The 19,470-nt window shown below is 35.9% G+C and overlaps 1 protein-coding gene across 1 annotated transcript in view; it reads right to left on the bottom strand.

The window, feature by feature from the left end:
- LOC107224482 (vacuolar protein sorting-associated protein 8 homolog) overlaps positions 1-19,470 on the bottom strand; it is a 165,528-nt gene that overhangs the window by 28,903 nt on the left and 117,155 nt on the right. Inside the window, exons 9-10 of the mRNA XM_046732629.1 lie at positions 8,704-9,458; positions 2,006-2,393 (exon numbers count right to left, since the gene is read on the bottom strand). Of these exons, the coding sequence (XP_046588585.1) occupies positions 2,006-2,393; positions 8,704-9,458 (1,143 nt within the window). The remainder of the gene's footprint in view (positions 1-2,005; positions 2,394-8,703; positions 9,459-19,470) is intronic.

Below are 19,470 nucleotides of genomic sequence, written 5' to 3'. Positions count from 1 at the left end.
AAAGGAACGATTGACTGTCGAAATTTGAACCCTTTCCGTTCGTTTGTTTATTTAATATAGGAAGAAAAAGGGTGCGGTTGCTTGGTAGATAAAGGAAGGAGTACTACATGACCTTAACGTAAGAGATTCGTCGGGGAAGATCAGTTAAGAAACAAAATGCCCAATTGCACTTTATTGTGATTAAGCAACGTTTCGGCGGGCCCTGCCTGCCATCATCAGGCTTCTTTATTTCATAGAAGAAACAAAAAACAGAAACAAAATAAGATAATCTAAAAATATATAAAAATATATCCAAGCACTAACTATTTCGTTACTAATCTTACGGCGGTTCAACCGTGTGCTTAATTGAGGTTATGTTAATATTGCACATACATTTTATGCTAAAAATAATGTATCTATGCCTGGTCGTGGCGGAAATTATGAGTTACGTGAAATAAATGCCAAATATTGTTCAGAAAATTAAATTTACAATTATGCTAAATGTTAAACTTACTTAATAGAGAGAGAAAGGAGAAACCTCGTAGGTGTGAACGATCAATTATTTATTTATTTTGCTAACGTTTCGGTCGAGGCAAAGATCGACCTTCTTCAGAGCTTGTAAATCAAAAGTTATACACTTGCAATTTTCATATTAAATTTTTTCTTTAGTGGGAACAATATATAACAATGTGTAAAGTTATTATTAACTTGAGGAAAATAAATATTCAACGTTGTATTTACAACAAGGTAGTTATAGCATTCCGGCTTATAGTACAAAGTACGAATATTTTTGACAAAAAATCGAGTGCATTTAAGTTATACGATATATTCTATATTGAAGCTATTATTAAATCAAGAATATCAAAAGATATTTGTAAAATTTACGAAAACATGACTTCCATTTGCGCTTGAGTTGTTGTTGGTTAGATGCTTAGCGGAGAAGTGCCAATATTTGAAAGAGTGATACATGAAATTTGTCGAATGGTCGATACCTTACAATCGATTAGTTCTGGCGCGAGTTTTCGAAGTGGTGCAAAATATCTCTTAATTTACAAAACAGAAGCATATACATTACTTAAACCATCTACATCTGAACGTTTGTTAACTGTGTTAAAATCAATTTCAGACACATTGGTGAATAACGGTTATCCTGATAGGCACACATTAGATTTTGTTGTTGTCAGAATTATTGACAAAGAAGACCATTGTCATAAACCGATTAATGTAAGACATGATTCAAATCTCCAAAAACAGTACTGTCAATAAGAGAACGGACATTCAATATTTAAGCCATCTTTATTCTGATATCATTTAATGTTAAATGTAATTTGCAAATTCAAACTAAATTCCCACTTATAAATTCAACATATAATTTGTAACATACTACTATAATCAAAGATTGTGAATGGTCAGCCATCTTTAACTGTGACATGAAAGATCACTTCCTTCTCGATTGCCTAATCTATAACATCTCAAGTCTAAGAATATCTCTATTAAGTAAGTTTAACATTTAGCATAATTGTAAATTTAATTTTCTCAACAATACTTGGCATTTATTTCACGTGACTCATAACTTCCGCCATGTCCAGGCATACTGTACTATTTTTAGCACAAAATGCATGTGCAATATTAACATAAATCTAATTAAGCAAGCGGTGGAACCGCCGTAAGATTAGTAACGACATAGTTAGTGCTTGGATATATTTTTATATATTTTTTGTTTATTTTATTTTGTTTCTGTTTTTTGTTTTTTCAATGAAATAAAGCAGCCTGATGAAGGCAGGCAGGGTCCGCCGAAACGTCGCTTAATCACAATAAAATGCAATTGGGCATTTTGTTTCTTAACTGACCTTCCCTGACAAATCTCTTTCATATAAATGAATTTGTGTTCACGAATCTATACTAAATGATCTTCAGAGAACACATTTTGTTCAATTTAAAATATACCCATGAAGTCGATACATGCCAAAGGATAGAGGGAACATTTTTTTAAACATAAATTGCTAATTACTTTTGAAATACTTACACGCTCCGGTTCTAAATCACACATTAATTTCAAGTACTTTTCAAGTATTCCTGTGGTTAATTCCATTTTTATATCCTCTTCTCCATACTGAATTAATTGATACAAGGCTCCGAGCAAAGCGTACTCTAACTTCGGATCTTCATTCATTTTTTGAAGAATGTTATCTAAACTGTTTGGCATTCGATTACTTATAAGCACTGCTGTTCGAGCTGCATCAACTGTCACCAACTCAGCAGCATGTGCGGTAACAACTGCTTGCAGTGAGTCTAATGGCAAACAGTCCAGCCATTCCCATACTTCATAACGACGTGACTTGTCTGTCAGCATGCATCGGCAAACTGATATCCAGTCTTCTTGCCCGCAGTAAATGGTTTCAGCAACTCGCAAACTTGAAAATATACAATATGCCCAAATTAAAAATCAGATACAGCTATCAGTCCAATATTGATTGATAATGCTTATTCCAAAAATCTGTATTTTAAATAATTGAACTAGAGATAGGTTTCCGCAACTTTTCGGGGCTTCATGAACTGAGTTTAAACTAACGATACTTTTTATTCAATTTGACAGGCAAAATTCAATAAGGAGCAATTGAAGCTTCAATTCTCAAGACATTAAGCAGACTGGTTTTCAGTAAAAGATCTACAACTTGTTTAAACATAGCCGAAGAAATTTTCCTTTTATTGGTATTGATGGATTATTTTGAAATCTTTGCATATACTTCAAAATTTAAAGAGAAGCCTTTTAAACTCTCAACATGTTGTTAGAAGTTTATACTGGGCAAGGTTAAAGTTCGTAAACGTTAAAGTGATGAAACATTAAAACAAAATTTGGCCACTTTAGAACTAGTTTCTGAGGGTAACAGTTGCAAAATCGATATACTCTGCTACATGTAAGCTTTTACACTTGAGAGTTTGCCACATGACTGATAAATAGTCTGAAGCTACGAAATATCTATTTTTTTCAATACTTGGTTATGTTAACATTACGAAGTTCAACTTTGTCATATCGATGCTGTTTAGGATGGATTTGTGCGAAATTTAGTTGTTATTTCAAAAACAATTTTCGAATTATTACCAACTGCATTTAGCTTCAAAACTAATGATGCAATAAGCAAGTCAACGTACTCTATTTTTTGCATTCCAGGACCACTTGAATGAACAGAAAACAAAAACAGAATTTTCTAATCATTTGATTGGTTTTTGTCGACCTGAAAATATTCTAAGTGTTATACAAAATGTCTGTTGATATCACAAGATATGGTTCAGACCTTTGAAAATCACCTTTTTTACGGCTGGGATAGCAGTTACAGTACATTTGAAATAAATGACTTCCTTCTAATGAAATATTTGCATTCTATGAATCAATTCTAGTGAAAAATAGTGTTGTGACTGGAACATTTTTAGAACTGGATACGTCAACAAAGTGAAGAAATTACGCCACGCGACAACAAGAAATGTTACCTATGCTTCAGAAAACCAATTATAGCTTCTGCTTGATCCCATTTCCAGCCTTTTCTCAAAATATGAGTTTTTCATGGATAAACTGCCAGCTTTTGTGTATATCAAAAAAAAAGAAAAAAAAAACGGATATTTTTGGAAAACACGTTCCAGAAGATCTACTGATTGATAGTAAGAGGTGCCGCCCAAGTTGGAAATTACCGCTTACATTTAGATAATGGTACATGCGTACAAAATACTGATACGATGAAGGTTAATTACGTGATTTTTCGCTAACCATTGCCTATTGGTCAGAAAAAAGTACAAGTCTCATAAAATTGAATGAAGCAAACTGATCATCCCGAGTTCGTATCCTCCTTTTGTAAGTCAAATCTACATTAATACTGCTAAGAAAAGAGGAAAAAAAATAGTACGTGTGGTATTAATTGACAAATATACACGAACAACAGTTGGCAAATGCCACGGTAAGCGCTAACGTGATCCAGGCTGTATTATTTATTTGAAAGAGTACATATTCAGAATAATAAAGTTGCTGTTCAATGCAATAAAGTTGATTTCATGCTAAGGCGGTGCATCCCCATCTTCAAAATGCCGCTGTTTTGTCCAGTAGCATCAATAAGATATTACAGATTCGATTTTATAATGTCGAGGTATTATACAGCCTAACCCAAAAATATCGGAATGTCTAAATAACCATCTAGGGTGGGCAATTTCCGCGCACACTATGGGTGGATGTAGGGGAAGAGCGAAAATCTTAAATGACAAGGGAAGTCATTTGAAAACTCCCTTTGAGCAGAATATGCTTACCAAAAGCTTGATTAGTACAGCTAGGTATATAGAAAGCAATATAAATAAAGCACACCGCAATTGACACTGATTTTGAGGTTAAACTGCACTTTCGAAAACTTTACATACAACAATTCATAAATGAGATGCCACGATTTATTGACTAATCTCATAAATTTAAACCAACATAATATACTAAAAGATTCGGCAATCCATGACATCTCGATCAAGATTCTACGTCGATGTCTCAGATGAGCTTTACAATTTTTTGTATGAAAGTACATGGCAAAAAAACGCAATGGATTCCATTTCTGACCGAAGAATGAACATAATAGCTCATTATAATATTCCTCTGAATAGAAATTTTTCAGCCCATATTATAATGAGCTTTCATGTTCATTCTTATGCCAAAAATTCAATCCAATGTAATAATTTTGTTTCTTGAATTATTCTTATAATTATATTTTGAAATTGTGAAATCTCTATCTTCAAATAGGTCTCAAGTGGATTTTCTTTTCAAGTTTTTACGGGACAACTCTGCCACCATACCAACATGAATTTTCGGTATAATGTTTGAGGTTGCCTCTTGGAAACCAATTTTGTTCGTAATTTCACCATAAAACAAAAAAATATCAATTACACAAAAAAACCAGATCATTCGAAGAACCGCTTAACTATCCAAAATGCCCCTAGTTAGTATATAACAACAAGAATCATTAATCCGAGTGTAAAACCATATTACGAGATCTACGCACTACCCAAAACTCTAATATTGTCATTTACTATAATTGACTAGCACTCGTTATATTCAACCAGTATATAACACTTGACAATGCTATTCGTGAACGCGTAGTTTAGAGATGCATTATAGACAACCTAAGCTACACCATATAGCTTTAGAAACAGATAAGACTATAATACAATAGATATATAATCGATACAATACAGAGCTAAACGCATTGCTGCAATAATCCATAAAACCAGTGACTACGGAACCTTCGATACCGTGAATACAAATCATCTAGCATGAACTATTAAACCCTTTAAGCCAATAGCATCTATACTAATTTTGAAAATGAAACATAACAATGTGCAAAGCATAAACTCTTTACAAAGCTAGTAAGGTTTTGAAGGAAGTGACCTAAATTGCATACGTGGCAATGCTGTATAGCCAGCAACCAACTCACTAGAATGATCCTAAGAAATCTCCCAAGGACAATAATTCCAATGAATAATACTGATTGTAAGAAAGAAACATTCACTACTTAACACCTAATTCTTTTAGTCAGATAGCAATATAAAATCCGATGAGAATTATAAATAAACTGCCCTTGTAAAAATTGAAATAATGCTATTTTGGAATTGATTTAAACAATAATTATATCCGATACGTAAGTCATTATATTTCCAGTTAGTTGATAAAACATACAAATATTCAATTACACCTAAGTAAAATAGTAAGAATATTCCAGGCTTAAAACATACTGAAGCCAGCAGCCGCGAGAAAGCCTTCGCTACAAAATAAGACGAACGCAACACAATACGAATCATCGAAACTCATATGCATCTGCATCAATCTGTTCTAGCTTTAGTTATTGGACTCAACGAAAGAAGCGTAGTGTACTACAAAAAACCAGAGGAAGGGATTAGAAGAATATGGCTACCGGTTCCTATAAATAAGGCCACCACGCGTCAAAACGCTGTCTCTGCTCGTGCCCCTAATCTTTACATCTTGTTCTCGATTCAGTCTCGTGGCATAATCATTTTACTTTCTTGCATTTAAAATTCCTTTGTCACCAGTTATAAAACATCAATTTTGTATAACGCTTTCTTAGCTCGTGTCTCAAGTACCACCTGTAGACTCTTGACTTTACCTAGTTTTTCGGTACTTCACCATTTGCATACAACGCTACGAGTTCAAAAGCCACCATAGAAATTCTGAATAAGTATTCTTCGTCACGCACTTGGAATACTCAATTTTGTTCAGAACATTGGTTATGGTCAACCAACTAGCAATCTCTCCAGCCAAACTTTTAAATAATTATCCAGTATCCAGTATTTGTAAACGGTTTATCGAGGGAATAAATACTTGAAAATATATTTACAATAATTTTTTAATGATTGTTTACACTCAAAACTCTGTTTCCGCTCGCGTGATCATCGCAACAGCGCAACATCTCAGCAGAGCAACACCCAGCGGAGTTCAGCATTCCAAAAGGTAAGTGGCCATAGTTTCCTATTACGAATTAATCCCAGTGATTTGAAACGAGCGATTCAACAGAGTTGTCCAGTGCATTTCAATGCTTAATCGGTATTCGGCGACCCAAAACTACTGACTGTGCGTCTAGTTGTATTATCGTCAACGAACTCCAGTGACTAACTTCTGGAATTTTCGGGATTTGTCACTCCGACGTCACATACCACCGACGGTATTGTCGACATATTGCCGTCGCTACTACCAGGCGCATGCAATAGATCACCTCTTTTTGTAAACGGATTTTGATTCTCTCTGAGATTAACTGCTGATAACCCGGTAAGATGATTAAAACTCACGAGTCGAGTGACCTTCTATGTCATCTTTACTCATAGAAAAAGCTTATACAACGGGTTAAATATAGCGAGATGGACAACCGCATTTGTCACTGATTCTATATCTGTACACATCAAGTGTATGTCATATATCTATGGTCTGAAAAAGAAAGATCTGAATGTGAAGACGCTTCTTGATCAAACTAATTTCGACGATGTTGGAAATGTATAATATTGGAAACAAACAACAATAGTATATTTCGGCTCTACGTTTACTAATTATATTGATATAGAGCGCAAGTGAGAGTTCATACACATACATACATTCTACATACGTTCTACATAAAATTGTCAAATGTCGCCGGGAATCGTGAAGGAGGAGAAACATGTGACAATATTTTCACCATGTTAGCCAAAAGCTTATCTTTACGGTACAGAGATTGCGTCGCGCACGTAATTTTTTTTATATACTTGGCGCGAGACATTTTTGCGTCTCTTGATATGTTACGGATAAGCAGCGACGCGTTACGGGTTGAAATTCTTAATTTCTAACGGAATCAACTGGGCAGAAAAGTTAGCTGCCGCAGAAACAATTGCCGTATCTGCACGTCTCGTCAGTAAATGTTGCCGGTAGAGAAGCACATGAACAAAAGGGGGGTGAAATTGTAACATAAAAATGAGGCTTATGTTAAAGCATTACTTGACCTCTAGTGAAATCGATTTAATCGAGCAAAAGTTTTTTGCTCGGTCATAGTTACAATAGCTGCGACAGAAATTTCGGTGTCATTGAAAAATAGCGTAAAAAGCTTGAAACTGTGAACACTTCCGATCACTGAATCGAAACAATCAAAGGAACGAAGAAAAATGAACCTAATTTTGAAGTCACATAAATTGAATCCAACGATTTCTTCTCGTCGCAAGAATTTTAAAACTCAAGCGTAAACAGAAAAGTGGACAAAAAAAAACAACAAAATCAACTCGTTAAATTGGTATTCCTAATTAAATTGGTATTTCTGCTGACTGATCAAATTTCAAAAAAAAAATAACCCTTTCAATTGTACATGATCTGTGATGATCACTTGCTGAGAAGAGTTGACATTAGCAAGAAAAATGTCACAGAGGAACAATTTAAACAAATGGAACTCGCAATTTTATACCCTCATGGAAATGCCATAATTGAACATCCACCTATGACCGTCTTTCTGTATACCCGTCCATCTCAGTTAGTGATTTTGGACAAACGAGGAGATTGGTTAATTGCCATAATTAATTTTTTTGCTTGGCTGTCATTTTGGATATGCGACATCGATTAAGCTCGAATTCGGTGAGCATATTCTGCACGAATAAACTTTACAAACGGACTGCCCTTCAACCCACTTGTCATTATATAAAGACGTGGGAGAAAATCACCCACCATACCGAAATATATATTTTGTGGTTAAGTACATTCCCTGGGAAATTGATTTCGATATCTGTATCCGTTTAAAAGTTTTTCAGAGGTTCAACTATTTTTGGCACCCCTTGCATAAAAAAATATCAGTTACTACTCACTCGTTAGGCTAAAACTAGTGGCCAGAACTAGCTCAGTGTGTGACTGACAATGAGTAAAATTTACTTAGCGCATCTGTGGTGTTATTTTTCAAAAATTGGGTAAAAGTATCTATGTAATAAGTGAATGCAATCAAAATGATGTCAACTATATTTTAATGGCAACTGAAAAGCAGTCTGCAAGAGCTTCACATTATGCTTGACTTTGAGATTGATTTCATTAACTAGACTAGACAAGTTGGATTCTGAAATTGAGATTGATTCTACATGCATTTGGCGAGGTTGAAATGGATTCAAGAAATCAGATTCAACTTATTTTTGATTGAAAGATACTCTGTAACGAAAGATTAGTGTCAACTATAAATAGGTACTTACAAGTTAGCATTATGTGCAAGATTGAGTAGGCAGTTATCAGATATATTTGTCAACTTCTTTGAGTGTAAAAGTTGCAAAATTGCATTTTCTTTTTCAACTTCAATGTCTCGTGACATGTCTTCACTGTTGTTTGTAACAGTCGATAACATTTCTACCATCCTGTTCAACGCACCGGCTTCTAATGTTACCGAGCTTTCAGCCACTTCATTGGATATAAAATTTAAAACTACTGCTCTTTGTTCATCAGTCAAGTAATCATAATTATCAGGACTTAGAGGTGTGGTGGGCAGAACTATGTTCAGTAAAATGTCAATCAATCTTTGACGCTGCCGCAAACCCATTTCAGACATGAATTCTGGTTCTTGAAATGCAATTGTTATCACATCTAGAAAACCTTTGGCATCAAATTCAAGTAAGGTTCTGATATACGGGTACTGCCTTTCAGCGTCACTCGCTGAACTTGAATGCTGCGACAAAAGAGCGCGCAAGACATCAGCTTTGGCTCTCTGAGTTACACCTTCTGGTAGATTGCCTCTAGGAAATCCACGGCCTGCAAGGCAGCAACTGGCATATACTAAAATGGCATTGCCTAATCTTATTTTATCCGGTGATAACTTCTGTGTTCTGGCATTGGCAAGTGCCATTTGGAGAACTGGCATGAGCTGGTGAATTGGTGCTGTAAAATCACTTAGAGCGGATGTCTGCAAATAAATCAGAGCTTCCCAGAGCCCTTGTTGACCACATACTTTTGTTACCTGGAAAGAATCGGTACAGTTATCATGTGCATCTGTGAAGAGCAATTTGTAACTCAACTAGAACTATTCATAGAATGGCCAAATTGTAATTTAGAGAAAAAAGTTTTGTATGTATAAAAGTACGTATCAAATCATTCTGACTCTAGGTATGTTCGCGATAAGAAAAAATTCAACTATCTTTTTGAAAACAATGGCGCAGAATCACTTGTATCACAGTCCGAAATTTGCTGAACGTTTTTTTGACACTATCAATTATAAGCTTTGGTATAAGTTGGAGTGAGCTGAGTATTACAAACACTTTTATTAATTGGAAAACGGCAAATCATTCCGAGTTTTTTGAGAACTAGGGGCCTCGCCCCTGCGCGCTTCGCGCGCCAACCCCACCTCGGCGATACGCGCCTCGTTGTTCGGCGTTTCGCGCCTTACTATTTCCTTAAACAGTGTCTGTTAGACAGGTGAATTTATTTATGCTGATTTGATGACTGGTCTGCAACAGTTGATCGGTTATTTCCGATCAACCCGACATTGCTATTGGCTCCCTATGCAGGTCTGCTCAAATTGTTTTCGTAAACGAATCCACTCATATGTACAAAACCCCCGATGCCATGCATCCCCAATTGCATTTGGCAACTTATTTTGCTATAGTTATTATTTTCCCCATAGTAGAAGAAATTCATAGCTTTGCTATAAGTAGAATTTCTATGGTTTCAGACAAATTAAAAACTGGTTATGATATTCAAGCCAGGATATAAAATTTAATCCCGGAGATTCTGTCTGGCTCTTTCAACCTCGAAGACAGAAAGGACGATATCCGAAACTACAAAGAAACTGGGAAGGCCCTTACTTAGTGGTTAACCGGATCAAGGATTTACAGGATCCGAAAAAACCTATTTCTTCTCTGATATAACTCTCGTCGAGTTCTGTTTCATTACTTCTGCTGACATGTTTGCCCGTATGATATATTTGAAACGATACTCAGTCTCACCTCTGCGTGTCGATCTTGAGTGCCGTATACACAATACGCCAGCGCGCGAAAAAGACAATTCCCGTCGGGAATCATCTTGATAATTCTCGTTTGCATGTTTATTTTTTGCGTGTCAGAAACAGATACTTATAAAGATATTTGTCAAAGACTGTCATAAACAGCCGATGACAGCTGTCAAAGGAAGTTTTGTTTGCTAGATGCTTTTTGTTTTGTTTTCGACATCTCACTCCACCGCCAACTTCATGCGTATACTATTGTTATTATAATATTTTTTATACTATTGTTATTATAATCTTTTTCACCTGTTGCTACTTCTTTTTCATTTGTTCAGAACTTTTTTATTAGATAGAGAGATAAGTTTTAATTCATGAGCATAACTCCAAGTCTCCAAAACAAGCAAAACTAGTTCGCTATCGAATGGTTGTTATTTATGGGCTGTGCACAGTCAAATTTCCAACACTGAATCTCATGTTGCAGAATAAGCGTAAAAAGTTTTAGACAACGATGCTTAATTTTAGTCACAACCAACATCAACCGTCATTGAACACGTTAGTTATTTTCGTGCCAAGTGGACATGAAATCGTGATTTCTTGCCGAGGATTAAATGTCGCACGAGCCGAAGGTGAATACGCAACTCACACGAATCAAGAAGTCCCGATAAGCACCCATGGCACAAATCTATTTTCTATGCTACCTTGCATCAAAAATTATAAAGTAGTCGAGTTGTTGATGGAGGTAGCGCCGCAAATATTATATAAGCACTTTGCAGAGATTTACCTCTATTCTGCTTCAATGAACAATACGTTTGAACGTATATTATTTCGTTCAAGATTTTATCTGTGACATAGTTCTTAAAAAACATGCTCTAAATATAAATTTTCTCCCACATTGAAATTTTCTGTTACGACATTTCGTAAGTGTGACACAAATAAATATACAATACCGAAAGACGTATTCCGCAAGGTATAAACTTGTTACGTTCCGAAAAGTCGGAATGTGGTAGACTAAATGGATGGATCCACCAACTTTTGGCCAGCTTTTCAGGGTGAAAATTTCGGTACAGTTACAAATTAGATACGTTACAGTGTACACTAAGATATGAAAACCCTCCAATTTTCGGCTTCTAGGCCATATGATTTACGAGAAACATTTTTGTCTTGATTAAGTTTTTGAATTGAGCCTTTATTTCCGAATTGTTGATACTTGCCGTTGACAGAAAAATGTGACTTATTGTTAGTAAATTTTTAAATTAAAAAAACTGATCTTTCCGGATATCGATTCCACTTTGAGGTAGATCCTCAGGAATTCACAAAAAAATTTAATTCCGTTCATGCGACGGCCTAAAAAATAAATTGTTCTCAGGATTTTTTGTGTGAAAAAGTACACATTTGAGAGTACACGTCCCTGGTAGGATACCCCAAACGAATCAGATCCAAATTACGCAGGATACTACAACAAGTACTAATTCTTTCTTTGTAAACTCTGTATTTCGTGCTTCGGCGCAAACAAACAAGGTACGACAACGATCCTAACCATCGAGGGATCAACATCATTTCTGATGACTGCAAATCATTTTCCCGATAACCTGATCTACCATCTGATGCGCAAGTCTTTTTGTAACTGGGCCAGCATTTACCGTTCATCTAAACCGATTGAACCACTTCGACAGCGCGTGTACACGATTGTGCGAGGAGCACACTAAAATCTTTCAAATTGCTGAGTGACTACTTATTCCGAAGCACTCAGCCGCCCACTTATTACGAGCCATTAACTCCGGTTTTGAAATCGATTCCAGTAAATTCGGCGAATATTGCAAAGAAACTGTAGATCTGTACAGAAAGGTTCACGATTGGTACCCAATGCCTCTAACTGTACATAAGCTATTGGATCATAGTGAGATGATTGTATCCACAGCCATTCTTCCACTTGAGATGCTCTCTGAAGAAGCTCAAGAATCCCGAAATAAAGATTGCCGATACTTCAGAGTGCACAACACGAGAAAATGTTCGCGACTGGCAACGAATGAAGCTTTATTCAAGAGATTACTTGCTTCATTTGATCCATACATCACATCTCTGACAATAAGACGAACCTCTCGCAGAAAAAGTGGTTCTGTATCTGTAGATGTTTTAAATTTACTGAAGCAACCTGAGGTGGTTAATCAAAAAGATGAGCCGGATGATTACAATGACAATAATTGAAAATTGATATATCAATTGTAAGAATGAAAAACTAATTGCATAAAACAATTAAAAATCCCAGGAGATATTATAAATCAAGAGAGGAAAAGAACAAAACAAAAATGAAAAAAAACCGAAGTAACGGTAATAAATAGCGCAAAAAAAGTTGAAAAAAAAATAAAAATTGGAAAAGAAAACAAAAATTATTATTAAAAACAGAAAACAAATAAATAGAAAACGGAGCTACATTTCCTTCAACGTCCTCGTCGTTAGTCTTGGATACTACTAATCGCAAGGAAAATTACTGTAAATAACTTCGTACTTCATCCTCGTTGCATAATATGCGTTTTTGTCAAGGTTTTAGGTATTTTAACACGAAAATATTGAAAATTGGAAAGTAAAATCTGTCAAAGTCCCTTCCAAAATATATTTGGAACATTGGATCGTGAATATGATCATTAAATTTGAATATTCTAAGAAGCTGAAAGTTTAGGCCGACTAAAATCGATTTCGCAACACTGTGTGTCGTTCTTCAGCCGTAGAATTTTGGCCAGGAAACATCCTGCACGTGCCTTCGTAAGAGGGTCCTCAACGACAGGCAACTAGCCAGTCAGTAAGGTGCTGTGACTCTAATTCCGTACGAGCAGGTGTCGATGAAGGAGTCACAAGACGAACATTACGCAGCATCTATTAGTAATCTCCGTAAACGCTCGGGGAGGTTGCCTACTCCCGGCGGAACTGCTGCTTGCTGACGTTCACGCGACGCAAGTTTTCTCCGTCATTTATAAAGATATCGAACTTCTATTAGAAGCATTTTGAAAGCGAAGGAGCAATCTGTGTCGTGTATTTTTCCAAATTTCAAAATTTTTTTTCAGAGTCCTAAAAAACAGCACTGAATGTGAGCAAAGTTCCCGTTGTAGTGAAACAAGAACGAACTTTTTTTTTTCACAATTCTACGATATACACGACACTAGTACATCCTTCACCTTTAATTTAGGCCTAAGAGCAATAAAATCGAACTTAAGAGTTGCGAGAAAACTTGCACGATATGACTAAGATAAGGAAAGTGTTACGGAAAAGTAAGAAAAAGGACCAGGGTTGGAAAAATTTGGCGGCTTATCAGCGGGAGAGGTTGAGGTGAATAGAATGGCATCAAGTTTGCTTACATAGGCTTGATTGTTTTCATTTTCAGACCAAATAACTAACATGCACGTTTTATTAATTCAGAACACCGTATTTCCCTAAAAATCTCTTCAAATTATTTAATTACCGTCCCTTTCTCAATGTGTGTTTTGTCAACTTATTCTTCGGAAAATCATTTTCCATCTTTCGTCCACTCACAATTACAAGCTTACTGATGACTTTTACCGCACACTGATCTACCTAACTGACTATTTGATTGTGATATTTGACATCTACTTGCCAAGGTCAATGCACAATACACTAATGAATTGAAAACATGACGTGCTATCGAAGACATTGTTGCAGCGTAAAGTTTCAATGCCAACCACGTCCGGTACGCTACATTCACGTTTCGAAATGAGCCAATTATTCAGCTTCATGAAACCTGAGACTTGACTCCAGCACTGATTCAGCTTTATAAGTTTTGTGAATTGGAAAAAAAAATTCAATGAGCTATTGCTGTCCTTTTCGAGCAGGCGTGATACTGTTTTATTCTCCAATAGCAATATATTTCTGCCTGAAATATCGTAAATTTGACTCGCAAGTGGCGGATGGATAAAATTTAATTATTCCTATGTATACTACAATTACGAGAAAAAATGAAACATTTTCTATTGAGAAATATTACTATCATATGCCCCGCGATTAACTAAAAAATAGGTTTTACGAAGCTCAAATAACCTACATTTTTCGAACATTTCTGAAGAAAAATTTGAAAATAGAAGTAAAACATTTATCTGAAACAACACCCACCTGGGGGTCAGGACTCAAATCAGACCGGCTCCAATATTTTGTACATACTTGTCAATCGGTTACATAATATATGGTCAATGTAGGATTACTGCGAGCCAAATGATCGACGAAGAATTGGTCGCGGAAGACACGCCAACCGAAGACACGATAACAGATAATGTTATCGAGTTTGACGAGGTCAGATCTCCAACAGAATTCGTGGAAGTCGATATATAATACCCAACTCTCCGATTCCTATAACGGCAGCCAATAAGGAGACGACAGTTGTAGGTACAAGCACATCCGTAAGTGTTTCAACCACAACCGACAGTAATGTGGTAGAAGACCATGAATTGCAATTTGAAAGGATAGTGGATCAATCCAAGATCGAATCAAGTCCTCCATTCAAGTTGGCCGGCAGAAGAATAGTGGATATAAATCACTTCCTGAGCAGTATCAAAAAATTAGCTTTTCATCTACCTTATGATTGTACGTTTGCTAACGTGGAACCTATATCCGAAAGCCGGACAGGATTCATTTCAACCATCACCTTCAAATCTAAATTTTGTAATAAGATCGAATCAATAGACTCAGAAGACCGTAAATCAGATTCCTCATCTTTAAACTCAGCCATAGTTTCAGGAATTGTGTCCACAGGTGGTGGTTTTTCTCAACTCAAAGAAATTAGCGCTGCTATAGATATGTCTTGCATGGCTAAGAAAACATGGAATAAATTTCACGAAATTATCAGTGATGCCTATCATGATATTGCTCGGGAAGAGATGATAAAGGCTGGGAAGGAAGAGGCGAGATTGGCCCGTGAGGCAGGTGACGTTGACGAAGACGGGTACCCTTGCGTAGCGGTTGTTGCGGATGGGTCTTGGGCAAAACGATCTTACCGTACAAAATATGATTCTCTTTCGGGTGTAGCAGCAATAGTAGGGTATAGGACGAAGAAAGTTTTGTTGATCGGGATTTGCACGGACACAACGTGTTTTCACATTATGTTTTCAAGTTCAGAAATGAATGAATTTCTGAATAATGATCTTTCATATTCGTTTGCTGAATGTTTGCATCTTTCATTCCATAACATTCATTGAAACAGTTTATTTCGAAGACTCGTTTTATTTCGATAATAATTACTTGTTATACCAAAGAAACGTCATAACGGCAAGCGAAAAGTATGGTATTCCACGCGATCGAATTTATATATTTTATTTATTGACGCGCCATTACTTTTGATTATGTTTTGTACCATAGATTTTGCTGATTTTTCAATACGCCTTATCTATCAATTTCTAATATACTCCTGCATGTCTAACTCAATTTTTTTGATTTACTAATTTTCTTTTCAATATCTATCGATGTATGTAACACTTTTAATTTTTCCTGGCATAGTTGTGAGGTTGGGACGGGATAGGGTGGGTCTCTTCATCGCAGCAACCTCCAGGTGGTGAGACCTGGGTCATGGATGGCAATGTATTTAGTAGGGATGCGCGATTCTAGATCGATCCAATCAAGAATCGATCTTTCGGGTCGAGAAAATAGATCTCTTTCATTGATACTTTACTAATCGATTTTTTCTAGAATCGATTCCAAGTCTGCAAGGATCGGATTAGCTTCTTAAATCTTCAATTACAAAAAGTTTTGAAAGTCTATTTTGGCGTTCTGTATTTTATGAATAATATAGGTTTGAGAATACAAAAGAATCGACTAATTTCTAGCGCTGAATAAATCTAATATCACAACTAATAAAAGAAGCTTCCCACCTAGTCGGCTGGGTTTGTGTAATATGTATATGAGAACTATTGCTGTGATAAACAAATATGATCCAAAGCAAACTATTGTTGAATATCAAAACGGTTGAATAAGTACTACATTTGTGTGACACGTTTTTAATCTGCAATATAGCTACCGGTTTCCAGTTAAACTAAAAAGTAAAAATAACGATCAATCTTCTAAAGATCAATCTTTTGTATCCGATTTTTTGGACGAACGGATTTTTCCAAAATCAATTCGATTCGATTCTGACAATCAATCTTTTACTTGAGATCGCCCATCCCTAGCTTGTTTTAAATTCTAACGCACAGTTATATCAGTTGAAAATTAAAAAAACACGTCATATAAGCTGAAATAAATACTATTTAGTCATGAATTAGCTAACTGCTGTTTCGGGTAATTTCTCTTGAAATATTTTTCACTTTACTGCAACGAGTTATGCAATAGATCTTTTGAAAACACGAAGATTATTCAATGATTTCTGTAACTTATCATTATTTGCATAAGCAATAAATATTTGAAATAATATGTATACGTGTCAACCTCTCCTTGGATGAACGTATCCTAATCTTATCAACCACGCGAAACTCATACGGCCTTCCAGTTATATTCCTCGCACGTCAGAACTTCAGAACGTTCAAGTGGCCTGGTCCCAACGGAGTGCAGAGTGGCGGGCCACAGCACGCGAGGGGCACAGACTTAAGTCCCGCCCACTCTTCCCCTTGGCCGCCTGGCTCGAGTCGCGCGGGAACTTTGGCTTCGGGAGCTCGGTAGGCACCGTTCTACGATTCCAGGGAATAAGTTCCCATAAAAAATATTGTACAAGCACTTAAATACATATACTTTCAGATAAAATACAAAGATTTGAATTGAATAATAATTTTGGTGATAAAAAATCTCAAAATTTATCTCTAGTTTTTCTGCCTACTGCTACAAACATTTTTTTTCCCCCGAACTCTTCCATGTGCATTTAATCCTTCCCAAATCGACTCACCTACATTATCTCTATTGTGATGAATAGACTTCAAAAATATCTCCCTTTTGTTTTACCTTTTTCCTCTACTTCATCGTCGCAGGATAGTATATCCGAAATATACCTACATACGATCACCCTACATACGATGAGATCGAAGCGGGTTAGACGCAGGGTTATAATAAAAACGCATCGATCTAAACCAAAGATACCGTAACAATGGAATGATAATGAGACCATGGTTCAATAGGTAAAAAGATTCTAGGGTTCTTGAATTTTCTGAAGACATTAAAGAATATCAATAGTAAATTGTTCCAAAATTTCATGCATTTGAAAAAGCATACATTTTGGAGTACGCACTGAAATTTTTTGAGTAGGATATCTATAGAGACATAATATCAGTGTAAATATTTCAGAGACGTCGAATTTTTTGAACATACACAAAAAAACAGTTAGAAAATTTTAGTCGTAATTTGTTGTACGAAAAAAAATACACATTTAATAGGACATCCCGAAATTTTTCAAGTGGATCAAAAATAGGATCACAATCAGCGTCTGAATTAGTGTAAATATTCGAGCTATAAGAATCTTGAGATTGTCTATTCGGATCGTTGTCCGCTTTTATACACAAGAATAACCGGGAAGTTGAGAATTAGGATTTAAATGAAGTTGTAAACTGATTAGTGGAATACCGGTTTTGTATTTATTATATACTTCGAATTGGTGATGACGTGTTTGGTTTGAATTGTAAGGCAGAAGTGTATTTTGTGAAAAGTAAAGTCAAAGTATTTTGGAATTATTAGAACGAAGTGTAAGTGAGTCCAAAAAGTAGAGCGCAAAATCCATGTTCTGGAATTGAGAGGAGATAGTAAGGTGTGCACAGGATGTGCGAGAGATTGTCGTATCTAATAAAATGATGAGGCTTTTAGATAGGAGGAATAAAAGTCGAAACATGATTGTTGAGAAATGTGAAGTAGGACTAAGCACGTAACACACAAAACTCGAATTTTCTAAACATATTCTATGTCCGTAGCAAATTCATACTGATTTAATTATGGTCTTATATTCATACCACTGTAAAAATTTCAGTAAAACACTGAAATGTTTATGTTTTCACTCGAAAAACAGAAATTATTTTTTGCTAACAGCTGGAATGAAAGTTTTTATACTTATCTCAGTGTACACTGTAATATATCCGAAATTGCAGTCAGATTGAAATCATTACTCTAAAAACTGGCCAAAAAATAGCACATGGGCGTGAATAAAAGCATATTTCAAAGAATTTCTTTACCTGGCTCTGTTGATCTGGCAATCAAATATCCTAAAAGCCAAGCTGTGACTCGGCGAAACTCAATTGAAAAAATACATTCAGAAACCATTTTGGAGATCTCGTACGCAATTACGACTTTCTGCGATATTTTAGTAGCCCAGCCTACGTGAGATTTTCATATGTCTATGTCTTCAGACAAAATTTTAGATAACATTTTTTGTAGGTTGATAAGAGCGTTTCTCGCAATCCGAAATACAGTCGTGTCTTGTAAATAGATTATTCCACAGCAGTTTATGCTCGACAAGAATGTACTTTTCTTTCAATAAATCTTCTTAGAATCTGTTGAGATTCCTTCACCACGGCAGTAATCTCCTTTATTTAACACGAGCATGTTTACCACGTTTTTTCATGCGTGTTTTCCATACATGAAGTACCCGTTATGACGGTAGAGCGAGTCTACGAATGTGCATGCGCGGAATACAGAAAATACGACTTTGTAGTCCTAGAAGTCATAAGTGGTCTTTTGTATACGGCGCACGTGCATTGTCGCAAACAAATCTGACATTACGGGACCCTGACCTCGATTTCGTGCTTCGTGAAAAAACGTGTGACATACCCTTCTTATGTAAAGAATCGTGTGCAACACAATTTTTTTCAACAGTCTTTTTGAAACATTACGATAGCCTCTATCCACTGACACCAGAAATAACTGTTATAGACGATGGTAATAAGAAAATATCATTGCGTTTCAAGATTAACCATTGTAATGAGCAATGTACTGCTACAGCTGGCGTGGTCTTCATAAGCTGTTGGCTGACGGTAGATCTATGACCTACAGTTATGGAAGTTTGAAAATGGCGAGAATAAATGCAACAAAGCAGAAACGAGACTCGTGAACTCTCGGTGTCAAG

Source organism: Neodiprion lecontei, chromosome 1 (genome assembly GCF_021901455.1).
Source record: "Neodiprion lecontei isolate iyNeoLeco1 chromosome 1, iyNeoLeco1.1, whole genome shotgun sequence".
In the NCBI taxonomy this organism is placed as follows: Eukaryota; Metazoa; Arthropoda; class Insecta; order Hymenoptera; family Diprionidae; genus Neodiprion; species Neodiprion lecontei.
This window is presented reverse-complemented; position numbering and strand designations above follow the sequence as displayed.